The sequence below is a fragment of the Haliotis asinina genome, chromosome 9, assembly GCF_037392515.1.
Source record: "Haliotis asinina isolate JCU_RB_2024 chromosome 9, JCU_Hal_asi_v2, whole genome shotgun sequence".
Lineage (NCBI taxonomy): Eukaryota > Metazoa > Mollusca > Gastropoda > Lepetellida > Haliotidae > Haliotis > Haliotis asinina.
The window spans coordinates 58835279-58850917 of record NC_090288.1 but is presented as its reverse complement, the minus strand read 5'-3'; the positions used below and the strand labels follow the sequence as shown (position 1 = coordinate 58850917).

Here is a 15639-nt window from a genome sequence, read left to right as displayed (position 1 = left end):
AATTTTTAACGCTGTCTTCCCTTATGTTTGGAACATAACCAATTACTTAGTGATAAAATAATGATATGTATATGCTAATTGCTCAGAGTTTAAAAATCAATTATAGTTACTTAAATAATTTAAGAATGCCAGCACGTGGGACGTACTTGAACCACATCCAATATCCGTAGTCGAAAAATATATTATGGTTGCCTTTAAGAAGATAAAAAACAAGTCCCAATAGAGCCATAGAATACGACAAATTCCACATCCGTATTGTTTTGAACAGACGGTTAATGTTTTTCTTTTTCCTTTTGATTTTAAGAAGAAACAAGTTCATTGACAAATCCAGTCACACGCTTCGTATAGTCATTCTGAATAAGTGCTCGCGGGTGTGAAAAATGGTGCAAGAACTGCATGTCTGCTGGCTGTCCCCTCTCATGGCTGACACTATTGGACATTCAAGTCCTCTATTTTAAAGCGACGTCAAGCGGTATCGACACACGGGGCAAGGACAGCCTTGCGCCCCCTACCAGCACAATTACTCACAAGAATATATTTTATTGGTACTTCTAACAAACATGCTTAATATGCATTTTCCAGAAAGAAATACTTTTATTTCAGTAAACTATAGCGTTTTACCTGCTACAAATGTACAGCGTAACCATGCTCAAAGACAACCTTGGATGTACATGCAGCAAAGATCTGCAGTCATCAAGCCGCAACACTAAGGTGGAATGATGACGAACAAGCTTTATGGATTGACAACTTCTTTGATGCAATAGAAGTGACGTCTGGTGCAGATGCTACAACTAGCACTGTTCTCAAGCAAGTGATACCCAGTACAAGAGAATAAATTCACGATTTGATTTTACACATTGACTGTAACATATATACATGAAGGATATTTGAAGAGGTTGATGACCACATTTAATACTAAAAGTGTTGTGTTTATTGATGGTTAAGGGTAGGAGAGGGCTGCTGTTGATCAGCCCTCATTGGATGACTGTTAAAAAAGAGGACCTTTATGACTGTTAGGTTCGGGTGGAGGAATTTGGTTGATTGCCTCTAACAGTTTTCTGCCCTCTTGTCAGACAACTCTTTCTTGGGATGTTATGGACAGGCTTTGCTGTAATCAGATATGACTGACATAGTGTCTCTTTTTACTCCACGGACGCCCGATGTTCCTTGATTCTAGTGGTTAGGGTTGTTTCACCTACATTAAAAATGTCACAGAAATCTTACATTATCCTCTGCAGTCTCGCTCACCCCCCATGTGATAAACTCCAACAAGTCTGTAACATCGACCTCAAGGGCCTGACAATGTTGTGGAGCTTGACTACTGCAGGGTAAAAGGGTGCAGTAGTGTTGGTTTTATGTAGAATTTATCCAGTTGTTTTTTTTTTTTTTGTAGTGCTGCATCACTAAAATACCATATTTACTGAGTAATTGCAACTACCCTAAGAAGGAAACAAACAAAATCAACCCAAATGGTTCATACCCTTTATTAAAATGGATGGTATCGTTTATATTATCTTGCAAATACACACTGGGATCACAGACTGCACCACTGAATAAACATACCAAGGTCAAAGATGGGGGACTGTTAACACACTGATCTTGATCTCCAATCTGATCCTGGTTCCTCAGAGTGCATAGTCTGTAGCATTGTACAAGAATTTTATTCCAAGCAGTAAATCGTCAAGTCTGCAGGCATGACCTTGAATCATTGAGATAAATCCAGCCTGTGTATACTGTGTAGTGCTTTCCAGTGTTCAGGGACATCACATCCATTCTAGCTACACAGGTACAGAGTCAAAATGGAATGACCCGGACCTGTCACACTACAACTGTGTCAAAGATGTGGTAGTTGACACCGCTGCTGCATGTGTAGGCAGCAATACAACATTCGACCCAAGGCTTGTCACCAATGTGGATGTCTGCTGGACAAATCTGGCTCAAAGCATCCTTGACTTCTGTGAAGGCTGCTGGCTGACTCAGCGCTTCTTCTGGTGAAACGTCCTTCAAGAATTTTGTCTGGAATAGAATGAACATCCCTTAAATGTTGTGTACAATCACCTCAGGACTGGATGAAACAAGAACCAAGATACCTAAGCTCACCTTTACTGTTGCATAGTAGGTGGGTTTTATACAGGTTTGATGATGACACAAAAATTTATAACAATCATCTACATAGGACAAGATGCTCCTGTACTTACTGCCTCTCCCCGCCAGAGATTAGCCACCAGCCATCCACTCCCATCATGCAGCAGCAGGCGAAGCACGTATGTCAGCTCAAGGTCACCCACATGATCAGCTGAGAAATCCACAAAAATATTCAACATTGGTTATTTCATAAGCAACACAACTGCTTTGTCTCTGAAGCCATGTGATGCTTCGATCACACAAAGCACAAACTGCACTGAATGATTTATCTCATTCTTGCGAGACATCTATCTGAACTGCCATTAATAACATGGTGTTCCTCAAATCAGACACAAATGAGAGATATGAATATTTCAAAAGTACCTTTCACTCCAGAATGGGGGTACATTACACTGATTACAGGGGTAGATACAGGATTTTGGAAATGGGGGTTCACATAACTCCCAGGGGAGAAGGGTATGTGTGTATCCCCACTCTGGATCTGCCCCTAGAAGTGTCAATGATACTGACACACAACCTGTCCCTTATGATTATTTCCATGGTTCCAAGTTCCAGGGGACAGAAATACCAGTAACTGAAACTCTGAACTGAAACTCCACTATCGAGGTCAACTCCATCACAAGCTGAAACTGTGAGGAGTTATCCACTATCGAGGTCAGCTCTATCACAAGCTGAAACTGTGAGGAGTTATCCATTATCGAGGTCAGCTCTGTCGCAACAAGTTGAAGCTGTCAGGAGTTATCTACTATTGAGGTCAGGTCTGTCACAACAAGCTGAAGCTGTGAGGAGTTACCCATTATCGAGGTCAGCTCTGTCACAACAAGCAGAACCTGAGGAGTTACCCACTATCGAGGCCAGTTCTGTCACAACAAGATGAAGCTGTGAAGAGTTACCCACTATCAACATCAGCTCTGTCACAAGCTGAAACATAAGGAGGTTATCCACTATTGAGGTCAGCTCTACTGCAACTCTGAGGAGTTGCCCACTATTGAGGTCAGCAACTACTGAGGTCTATCACCTCAATATGCTTGGCTCACTAGGCAGTTCAGACTCAGAGTGTCATACATGTATTACTATTAGAGTATTGTTATAATGGTTACCTGATTTTTCTGTACATCGAGGACACGTTCTGGAATAATCTGTCTCAAGATTCAGTGACCTGGAGAGAAAACTTTGACAAATCATCCGCTAAACTACATCCAACCAGCCCCAAGAACATCAGCTAAATTACACTCTAGCAACCTAGGACCATCTGCTCAGGAACAACCCATAAAATACAGATACAGTGCAATACAATGAGCTCCAACATGGACACATCACCAAGTAAATTTCTCAGTCTGACTGATTAAGGCCTTTCAGAACCATAGCCTTGCTTCTAGACTTCACCAAAGTGGTCAGTATCTCAAATATGATCCAGGTACTGAAAAATGCATCCAACTCATACATTTCAGACATTGGATATAGATGGAAGGAATCAATCAAAGTTTCCTAACTGGCTTCTTTGCCTCTTGTTTAATGCCTCAGTAATACAATTATATGACAGACCAGAGTTTCCTTGGACAGTTGAGTGAGTTGTGATTTACATCGCCTTTTGCAGTATTCCAGCCAAATCACGGAGAGGGACACCAGAAATGGGCTCCATTCCTTATAAACCAATCCTTTTGTACAGGACGAGGGTAATGGTGGTTAGTGAACAGGCACCCTGATACCAATAAACAGTCACTGGAGGGACTATATGTCACTTTACCACCATGTGAAGCCATCTTGTAAGACACACTGACCTGTCCTGTCTGCCATCACTGCAGCTTTCATCTCCAATCCTGTCCCTCATCTCTGCCTCGTACTCAGCCACATTGCACCTGTGTTGACAGAAACCACCAATCTTACCAAACTCCTTCACTGATAGTGAAAACATATCTCAGAACTATGATGATTCACTCTCCATTGTATCAGAAGTGTTCAGAGCTCCAGGTGAGTTTTAACACAACATATGCAAAACAAGTCACCATTACCCAAGTATGAGACCTCAGGTAAATAAATTACCCAGTGTTGCCTTTTCAGTTTGCTTTTACAACATCAGAATTTATCTGAATTTTGTGAGCTTATTAGACCACATAATCCTAGATGACATAAGTTTTTAAAAGCGGATTCAGGAAGAGATTAATAAAGGTTGCTTTGGAAAAAGCCCTATGCAAATGCTCTGTTTGTAAAACTGTTAAAATCTAAATATGCTAGATATTTAAATACTTACCTTACCATAGGTCTATAGCATATTACCTCATGCTTTTCTTAGTAGGAGATCTGACGGAGTTGAATTGCTATTCAATCTAGAATAGCTACCTCGCAATGGACGACTGTCATGATACGGAAGTATCTACATCTCCCCACTGTGCATGCGTGCAGACTCCACGAGAAACTTCACTTTTACTTCTCGGTCTGTAGAGTCCGTAGTGGGGAGGAAGTGAACTTCTCCCGAAGTTGGGAGAGAGTGAACCCCCTATGGTAAGGTAATTATTTAAATATCGAAATTATTTTGATTTTAACAAATTTTTTACTTACCTTACCATAGGTCTATAGCATATGGATACAACAGTCAGGACGGTGGTGTAGGACTCCAGAGGACCGTCAGCGTCTAAGATCCCACATATGTCTCGAGGCAGCCGGACCACTACTGATTCCCTCTGTATGCCAGTCTGCCACAACAATCTCTCGTGAAGGTCACTGGAACCAGAATCAGAGTAGTAAGTCACGACTAACCACCGGAGGGGTACGGTACATTATCTCATGTAAGTACAAGACCCCTATAGACCAAGGTAAGTAAGATCAATCCTTATAGGGCAGAAGGATGTGTGAGTTGCTGCGCAACTACTAATGGTCTGAAAGACTGCAGCCCCTCCACTGCTAAGTCCCGCAAGTAATGGCTCGCAAATACTGTCGAGGACCGCCAGAAAAATGTACAGTTCATGTGTAGGGCCATAGTCCTCTGGTCCGATAATAGCAGTAAGGGGCAGATGGTGAATAATCTGTCTGCTTCGCCTGGCAGCTGGTTCTTCGCCAGGAAATCCCAGAGGAGGCCGAAGTGTACAGCAACATGTCTGGATTGTTCCAACCGGACTCTGGTCACATCCACATCGCTGCTGTAGCTAACGCCAACCGAAACACTATTTTCCTAGTTAGGTTGTCAAACGATGCCCTGTCCAGCGGCTCGTAAGGGCGACCTTTCAGGTGCTGTAGCACAACGTTCAGGTCCCACACTGGCGGCTGGAACTTATCTTTTTGGTCCTCCAACTTGAACGCTTTTAACACAGCAACTGATTCAGGGATCTTTGAGACCTTCCTGACAGCTAACACTGAATTCAGTGCTGATAGGTAGGTCCCAATGGTACTGCCCCTGTGCTTCCTCAAGCACCGCAAGTAATGTAAAAACTCCGCCAAGAATTAGGGTGATGCTAATAGCAGAACTTCTCAAATGTAGCCCACTTATCATCGCAGAGTGATCGGGTGGAAACTGTGCGCCCAGGCAATGATCTTATCACTTGAGATGAGTATCCCTCAAAGTCCTTTGCAAATGGTCCAGGAGCAGTATCCAACTGTGGGGATGGCGCAGCAACTAATCCCACTCTGGAAGCTGGGACAGATTTCTTTCTGCGAGGCGGCACAACTCTGGGAGCCACGTCCTTGCTGGCTAACAGGGCGTGACCAAAAGCAGTCGGATCCTTATCGTGAGTTTGAGTTTCGCCACTACCGCTGGTACTAGCACTGGCGGCGGGAAGGCATACGCGTCTAGTCCCTCCCAAGACATCGACAGAGCGTTGACTGCCCAAACTGCTGGGTCTGGTATCGGAGGCACGTATACTGGAAGCTGAGCGTTGAACTGCGTTGCAAATAGGTCTATCAGTTGGCACCCGTGATTTTGACATATGAACTGAATATCTCTGGGTGAAGCATCCTCTCGGTCAGGGATGGCTTCCCTGGTCGCGAGAGCGCATCAGCTAGTATGTTTCTGCAACCTGGAATATGATGAGCTCTGGCTTCGATTCTTTTGTGTCTAAGATGTTGGCTAGGCGAAACATCTGATCCAGTAGGGACTTGGATCTGGTTGTCCCGTTTCAAAATCAGCCACACCACCATCGCGTTGTCTGTGACAATCAGTAGGTTGGAGTGGCGTAGCAGTGACTTACAGCTAGAATCACTGCTTCCAGCTCGAGATTGTTGATGTGCCAGTTTGCTTCTGCGTCAGACAGCCCTGAGGCTGTTTGATTGTTTAGGTGTGCACCCCAACCCTGGAGCGAAGTGTCGACAAATAGTTTGTGGTCCTGCACAAACTTGGTCAAACAAACTCGCAGACGTTCGACTTGATCGTCCACCAGTGCAGGTATTAGTGCAGATGTACTGGAAGCAACAGGTGCGTCGTAACATCGTTTGCCTGTATGTACGGGAGGAGGTATCTCCATAACGGACGTAGCATCAGACGCCCCCTGCGTTTTCAGTCCTGCGCAGACGTCATAAGGCCCAACAGAGACTGCCACTCTCTGAGAAGCAACAGTTCTGACAGTCCCCTCGCTACGAACTGAAAGATCTTTTCCCATCGGACGTGGGGGGTCCGAACACGGTGGTACTGTGTCTGGAACAGGCCTCCAATAAACACCAATCCTGCGAAGGCTGCAAATGCAACTTTTCTCTGTTGATCATCCACCCTAACTGTTCTAGGAGACGTTTGTTAATTCAGCATGTTCCTTGTAAACCTCTGAAATGGCATTCCCGACGAGGCCTGTGAGGAGAAAGGAGTTCTAATCAGCATCGTTTAAACTCTTCCTGCCATGAACATGTATCCAGAAATCCCATCCTGTGCACGACTGTCATCATCGCCAGTGCTGTCCGGACATGTCCTAATAGGTCATGCAGCACTTTGCTTTGCCATAGGAATAGAAATGACAGATGTTCCAATTGGGACTCGTTAGGCTCCATTAAGTCCACAGCGCTGGTGCAGTAGCTGATGCTAACACTGAGACACGTTTTAGGATGCGCCGCAACTCCGTGTCAGTGGCCTGTAATTTGGAGTCCTGAACCTTATAAGAGGTGGAGGAAGACAGTCTTTTGATGGCTTCGTCCAACATCACCCTGGAATCCGCAAAATCAAGACTATGCACCTTGTAGTCTTGCTTCTTTGACTTGGGCGCTCTGATTGTAGCATTCAAAGATAGCTTAGTAAAGTCATTATTCAATGAAGAAATGGCGTCAGCCACCATAGGATGTGGTGGGGTCATCAGTTCGGGTTCCACCCCAATAGCCCTGGTGCTGTCTACCCCTGATGTCGGAGGCACTCCAGGAGCCTATCAGCTATCCAATCGTAAATAGCAGACAATGGCAGGTACAATCCTTCTTCCTCTTCCAGTTGTGCAGGGTCCTCCTCATAATCTAGAGAGAAGTATTGTTCGTCATCAGTATTCCACAAAATGGTTGACTTGCGCTCCAGCGCCTGTGTTGACTGTCTGACACGAGGGGGTGATGCTGATTGGGACCACAAACGCCAACTCTTGCGTCTGCAGTGGAGGGATCTGCCCCTACGATCCGGTGACCTGGACGGCGAACGACGGCGCCGACAAACACTCGATGAACTACTCTGAGGACTTCTGGACTGAGACCTTCTGATGCCTGAACAACCTGTTTTCAATCTATCCCCAGACAAAGTCACACGGCCCCATGGCGCTCCAAACGCTAGTGCGCCCATCCCTGGTGCAGACTTCTCTAAGCTCGATGTGACAAGAGCTTGGGGTGTGTCCACAGGCGTCAGTGCTGGCAAACGGGTGTGCTCTGCCCTCTGTGTCGTCCCTGTAATATCCGGCATTAGCGGAGGAGCTGTAGTCGGAGGTGCCGCCTGTTCCGTTGCACCTCCGGGTGCGCCAGAGCGTCAGGTCTCCCCAAATTCACCCAACCTCCTGGCTGGGTGGTAGGCATCGGCATCGGTATCAGCATAGACGTCGGCGTTGGTATAGGCATAGGCGCAGGCGTCGGTATCTGCGTCGACATCAAAAGCGCTGAATGATTCTGGTTCAGTGATGGCTCCACTCAAGTCGCAGTGTCCAACGCCGCTCCAGGTATCTCCAAAGTTGACTGAATCTCTGGTGTACAAGGTAGAGATACCTTCGAACAAGACGAGGATGCAGGAGACCGTGACACTTTCTTCTTAATTTCTGTGTCCTCCTCTTTCTCACCACCGCCAAGTACGCCTTGAATTCGGGAATAGATAGTCTCGAGCACACTGCAAAACGCTGCAGGAGGGTGCAGGACACAGCAGCACAGTCCTGCCTGACTTCAGACCTTTACAAACTTCACAAACGTGAAACCCTGAAAGGAATCAGTGTAAAGGCATAGTAAAGTTTAAACTTTATTGGTTCTGAAAAAACTTTTAGCAACCCAAACACGTCTAGATCAGACGACGCTTGAAGTAAAAGTTAAGTTTCTCGTGGAGTGGGGAGATGTAGATACTTCCGTATGACAGTCGTCCATTGCGAGGTAGCCATTCAAGACTGAATAGCAATTCAACTCCGTCAGATCTCCTACTAAGCGAAGCATGAGGTAATATGCTATAGACTTATGGTAAGGTAAGTAAAAAATATGATTAACTGATTTTTAAGAGGTTTTTAATCACATTATTTTACTGCAAACTTTTAGCTTCCCATATTTGTTCAATCACTTCAGTTTTCATTCAGTTTTTCCTTCTTTTCAGAAGAATACATGTCAAGAACTAATGTTATTCTGTTAACTGCATAAATATATAGTTCATGTGCCTATATGTCTACAAATCATGCTACCAATTCTATAGAACATAACAGATGAAAACAAGGACAGCACAAAGGTTCAAAAACTATCTGGAGATATCTGAGGCTTTGACATTTAACCCATATACACATCAAACTTACATTTGCATGTTTCTAGTGTGAGGAGTTTTGATTCATCTGCAATACACCTGTATCATCGTGTGAGCCTGGGAGGATATGGTACAGATGGTTACCATGATATGAAAACATATGTATAGGTACACAGACAAAAGATCACCGGTTTCTTGTGCACCAAAGGGAGGTAACTCTGATAAAAAACTGCAGCAGCTACCATGGACATCAGGATGATGACTGACCACTTTAACCACTTAGCTACCCCACCCACCCACACCTTCTGAAGTCAACACAAGTGAATAACACGCTTTTGGTATTTCATTCTTCAGTGTAAAACTCACATAAAATGACAAGAGTTGCAATAAATGCAGACAAGGTCTGTGGCTTTGGTTGGTGTGGGCCTGCAGTCCACAACCTGAGCCTTCACACGGAACTTGAACGGGACAGTGTGCGTGAGTACGTCTTGTATCCGGGTCTGTTTCACATGGGGATGGTTCAGTATCACTGGAAAGAGGTAGAGTGAACATGTCCAGGAGGGCCAACCTTTTAACATGGATGATTACTGATGACTTCTGCCGCCAAAAAAAACTGACACTTTAAAGAGACATCACGGTTCTGTATCCCAGGCATCAAGCGTTCCTGTAGATTATTAAAGTGTGATGTTGTTTCACTAATGAAATACCAAATCTTTATATTTCTGTGCCATGTGAGTGATCTTGTGAGTGTGCTATTTCTTAATAATACATAATTGTATTTTGCAGAGGCTTAGAGGATGGGATGTACATAAACTTGGACAATTATGCATTGCAATTAAGATATTGAAAGTTTTAATCTTATTCTTGTGGGATCTGCACACTGACTTCCTTACTTAATTACTAGTCCACAAATTATGTGAGGCACCGGGCATTTAGGAAGGCAGTACAGTTAGGTACATTGGTGGTGATAAGCAGGCATTGGGAAAGGCAGGGGACATGTGCCATTTCGCACATTAGAATAAAAAATGGCCCATTAATAGCTAATAATCCTGAAAATGGTCCACTGTCAAAGTTCTGTTTCCCAACCCCTGGATAAGTAAAACTATCTGACACTTGAGTGAATTTTAACTGGCAAATCAAAATGACCATGTTCTTTGGGAAGTGATTTTAACCAAGAAGTGGCTGCTTGCTACCGTTTGAACAACAAAGCCTGGATGACAGAAATCCAGATATTCGGATATTTTGTTATCCAGATGATTTTCACAAAATGAAATGTGTCCAGATATCCAAGGTCTCACTGTAAATAGTAATTGATGTTTTCAAGTACTTATATTTTCTGAACAACAATCTGTAACTTTTGACAATTCTTATAAAAACTTTCATGTTTAAGTTTCCTCCCTTACCGGTAGCTGTCTCCTGCATACATCGTGACTCATCACACACTTGAGCTGACAAAGCATCACACGACAGTTGAATGGCAGACATGTAACATTCACCCTCTACACTGTCATCTGATTGGTTGCCATATCTGGATGTCTTGGCTCTGTCCCCTGCATTACGAGAATAACTGATTCCTTCCTGTGTCAGCCCCACATCAATCCCCTCATCAACATCTGCCCACGATGCATGATGCTGCATAGCTCCATCGCTAGAATTATTCCCCACTCCATTCCGAGTGGGTGTTGAGTCAAGTTGTCTCCCTTTATTCTGCTCACTTGAGGGCAGCTGTGGACCAGTAGGAACAATAACATTCAACTTATCTTGCAGAATTTTCACATCCCGTGATTGTTCATGTAGAATTAATAACCCCCTGCCATACATTGTCCCGCGATGTAACACAAGTTCAATTGTTGGGAGGGCCGACAGGCTGTCACAGTTGTCCCCGCTTTTGTACTCGGCAGCATGGAGGTTGTAGAACTTCAGAAACATGCCTGGCTGCAAGTGAATAAACATCAGATGGACATCCTCACAGCAAAACTGGTACACAGAAGACATCAAAGTGACAAGATCAGCATCACTAAATGCTAAATGATACATGACAACCTTGAGATATCACCTTCACATTCTATAAAACATTAGATCTTTGTCAGAGACACAATGAAAGATATCACAATGCCATGGTACAATCCTCTAGATATGAGATATAGCATACTTGCAACAGAACGGAAATAAAGGGTATCTACTACAGATTGGTGATATCGTATATATCCTACAGACAGAAGATATATTATCTAGCCTCATGTAAGAATGTTGAGTTTTGATTGGTCCACATGACTGATAAAATACCATGTACATCCATCATAAAAGTCGTATACTCCCACTGCGAAAGTGAGAAAAGTGTGCATCGACAAGCCTTTAGTAACGTGCGGTGCATTGAGGTCAAACAATCAGCTGGTGTCAACATGGCAGCCAGTCGATTCGATGCGTGTTGTCTTGTTTTGATTTAGTGAAAACATTCAGCTAGATAAATGCGTTATCACATAGTGTCAAGGGAAATACAGGGTTTTATCGGTCCCTCGTATGGTTGTATTCAACCTTACTCGGGACTGATAAAACCCCGTATTTCCCTCGACACGATGTGATAACTTATATCATATCTACTACATACAAGAGATATAGTGCATCTACTACAGACATGAGATATAATGGACATACATATGCACGCACGCACGCACGCACGCACTAGTGAGTACTACACACAGTAGATACAGAGTATCTACTACAGATATGCAAGCAAGTCCTGATCTAACCTGTGCCCTGATGGCCGTACTGAAGTGGTCATCAAACACACAGACATCGTACAGATATCCGTCTGCTCTCTGTAGCAGACATGGATCTGAGGTCACATCACGCTCATTTCCTTCAGTGTCCAACTCACGTACAGGGCTGGAATGGAAATCACAGTGTTTCACGTTCTACGGAGAAAAGGTGTGAAGATTCCCCACAGAATTCACACCAAGTGGATTGACACAGACAATGCTATACACTTTATCAATTCATTGATTTGTGTCTACAATATCAAGTTTCAAACCATCATGTGAAGGAAGTGTTGTAATACGCCAGTCTGATAACCATTACATGCATTTACAAAATCAGATCCGTCTTCACATTTCATAAATGCCGTGAAACCTTCCCACTAGACATGCTAGAAGTAGCCTTTCTGAACCATTCGAACTTCGCTGAAACCGGTGATGGCTGACCACACATTGTCTGTGTATTTCAGGGCCCATGTACTCTGACAGTCAAAAACTTTGAGTTAACAACTAGCAGAAACTTAAACCCAAAAGTGTAAGATCCAGAATGTGTTCTGAGCTCCAGATAATTATATTTTTTCAAGCAATTGGGTATTTACTCCCTTGTCTGTTTTATCTATGAGTAATTGCATTTTGTAAGTAGTAACTAGCATTTTGTCTACTCTCACTAGTTTAAAGAAATGAGTACTTTTGCTCAGAGAGGATATTATCCTTATTGGGTACTTAACTTCCCTAAATGTATAATAGACTAAATGTTTTCAGTAATTGTTATGCTGCCAAATATTTGGCAGCCATGTTTAAATATTCAACATGGAAGCCACGTGACAATTAGATTAAACTCCGGACAGTAGCTATGGCTATAATAGCATATGTACATATAGGCATCGCCTACCATTGAGTAAGTATGCAAAGTATTACACTTACAGACCTATTGAATTTTAAATCATTCGTATGCACTTTTACTCCCATATTTGTAAATGAGATTTTATTGAGTAAAATATACACATACGCGCATATCTGGAGCTCAAGTGTTCTGATGAAAATTGTGTGAAATTTTCACTAATTTCTAAAGATGAAAACACAAACACCTACTAGATGGGTTTGGTTCCATCCCACACCCTCAGCAAGAAGCAGACACCATCTTCAATGACGCAGGTGGAGACCACCTGAAACAAGAAACACAAATGTCACAACAAATTTAACATGATAGGTTTCTTGGTTCATACTGCTGCAAAATTCCCACTACATGATGAAGGCCTGCAAAGAATTTAGTCTGGATCAGACAATCAAGTGACTGATGTTATGACAAATGTTCCCTCATTTCACAGCCATGTTCTACATCAAGACAGTAATGTTACTTCTTCACTGGAAGTTCAAGCACACTATGTATTTAGTGTGGAGTAAAATATGTTTGACCTTCCATATTAAATAAGCTGGAAATAATAGCAAGATACTTAGTTTTTTTATTTGAATCAACCTAGCTTCATTCCATACTTTTGCACTTCTGAAAGACCCTCATTATCAAACCTAGGAAATGCATAAATAAAGACTATGAGTACAGTTCGACCGCCCAGTAAATAACCCATTTATATCATTGACAGGCACTGGCTGTAGGGGACCTGTTGTAACGTAGAATCCCCTTTTTAACTTGCCACAGTACAAAGCTTAATTGTAGAAATGTTTTTGATATGTCCAAAAAATATAAGTAAACAAGTAGTTGTCACTATGGTGACATAATCCCCTTTCGCAAATTATCAAATCAAACTTAAAAAGTAATGAAAGTGAAGTTTGTTGTTTAAGATGAAGTTAAATGTCAACAAAAACATGACAAGTCAACCTCTCCTGATATCTTACTCTGTAGCTGTTCAAACATAAACATTTTCAAGACTCACTCTGACCTTGAATCAACATGATTACTTTTAAAAAAAAGTGTTGAATGTCAATGAAGAAAATTCAATTCTTGAGCTATCTTAACATGCTGAAATCTTCGAACTGCTGCGTGTCCTTGAAAACTATGTGAAGGTCTCCAGAATCAACTGGGCCCTGCACATGAAGTTTGGTGTCAAATGTGAAGAAAATCAAGTGAATGGTTCTTGACGTATCTCGCTGACAAACTTAACTTGCAGGTTCACATGCTGAAATCTTCAGTGTTGCTGTGACCTTGAAAATTATATGAAGGTCACCAAAATCTGCTGCGACCTGTGCCTTCTCTAGATGGAGCTTGGCGTCAGTAATGAAGAAAATTCAGTGGACGGTTCTTGAGATAACTTGCTGAGAAGCTTAACATGTAGGTTAACATTCTGAAGTTTTGTTTGAAATTTAGCTGAAGGTCACCAAAATCGACTGGGCTCTGCACCCTCTTTAGATGAAGGTTGGTATCAAATCTAAGAAAATCCAGTGAATGAGATATTTTGCTGACAAAGGTAAAATGACCTTGAAATGAAGATAAAAGTCACCAAACCTGCCTGGGTCCTAACATAAATTGTGATGAAAACAAGTAACAAGTATGAAAAGAATCGAATCTACGGTTCTTAAGATATTCCACTTTGCACACTTGTGCCTAATACTATATCACCCACTTCTCGCTAAAGACATGGAAGGTAATAACAAGCATAATTCAAAGGAATTTCTATAGTTCTGCAGGATCACAGATATGGCATGAGAAATATACCATTTGTTGCCTAGTAGTGAACCAAGTGAGTCTTCTAATGGATATGAGAATACCATCACCACTTAGCTCCAGTCCTCCCCTCAAGAAAAACATTTGGTTATATGTTACAGATGTGGTACTCACCAGCACATTGGGCTCAAGGAGGACCTTTCCTGTGAATAATACAGTTGATTTTAAAAACAAAAGACCAACTTGGACAAAACATACCTGGCAGGTGAGGTTGAAGTAGCCATTGACAGCAATGTCTGAAAGTGTCGCTGCTGCATCCACCACAGGTGCATCACGGGAGCTGGACCAGTCAAACAGTTGCTTTACCTGACAAACAAAACAACACAATTCTCCTTATCCTTTTCTAGGCATATCGTAGAAGTTGAGAGAGGATAATATGGACACAATCCATGGATATTAACTTCTGTATTGATATCCTATCAAGCAAGGTGAGTAAGTGAGCGAGCGAGCATTGCTTAATGCTGCATCAGCAATATTGCAGCTATTTGTGCATACAGGATAGATGATTTGGAACACATATTGCGCAATGACTAGCAATGACATCATAACAGACTTATGGGATGAAATAGATTGTTAATTGAACGTACGGTGCAGTGAATCTACTGCTCAGCAAGGTCCCTCCAAGAGATGCTTTAGCAAATCAAAATGTAAGGACTGAAAGACACCATTAGGTGGCACATTTAACTTTATGCTATCAGACGATCAGCTTAAATAATCACCCTCTTCTTGTTTTCCTCGGAGTATGTGTAGTTAGGGGAGGAAGACTGAGGTGTTGACTCGGGTGTGTTGAAGACGAGCCAAGAAAACCCTGCTGATGTACCACCCTGCAGCTCCCCCTGGTGGGTCCCGATCTGTAACACGACATACAAGTAATCCATAACACATGATGGAGGTACAGTTCCGAACACAAACACATATTCTGTCCAAAAATGAATACATGACAAGGTCTAGTTCAATATGTTGAGGGCAAGTATTCCTCAGACATACTCAATTTAATTATTTTTTTAACTTGTGTATAATTCTGTCCCTTGTGGTTAAACATTACCTTCCCCCACTTATCCAGTCAACTGAGCACCTACCAGGAGATGATGAAAGCTGATGACACTGTCGACCTCCACTTGACATGTTCTAAACAGTCTCCTGTTACTAAGCACCTACTTGACATGATGAAAGAGTATGGCACTGTTGGC

The 15639-nt window shown here is 42.6% G+C and overlaps 1 protein-coding gene across 1 annotated transcript in view; it reads right to left on the bottom strand.

Moving 5' to 3' along the window:
* Window positions 1-1468: 1468 nt before the first annotated feature.
* LOC137295976 (protection of telomeres protein 1-like) overlaps window positions 1469-15639 on the bottom strand; it is a 33403-nt gene continuing 19232 nt past the window's right edge. The window contains exons 6-15 of the mRNA XM_067827588.1: window positions 15169-15300; window positions 14648-14755; window positions 12862-12935; window positions 11767-11902; window positions 10420-10951; window positions 9383-9545; window positions 3927-4004; window positions 3246-3304; window positions 2199-2296; window positions 1469-2016 (exon numbers count right to left, since the gene is read on the bottom strand). Of these exons, the coding sequence (XP_067683689.1) occupies window positions 1819-2016; window positions 2199-2296; window positions 3246-3304; window positions 3927-4004; window positions 9383-9545; window positions 10420-10951; window positions 11767-11902; window positions 12862-12935; window positions 14648-14755; window positions 15169-15300 (1578 nt within the window). The 3' untranslated portion in view covers window positions 1469-1818. The remainder of the gene's footprint in view (window positions 2017-2198; window positions 2297-3245; window positions 3305-3926; window positions 4005-9382; window positions 9546-10419; window positions 10952-11766; window positions 11903-12861; window positions 12936-14647; window positions 14756-15168; window positions 15301-15639) is intronic.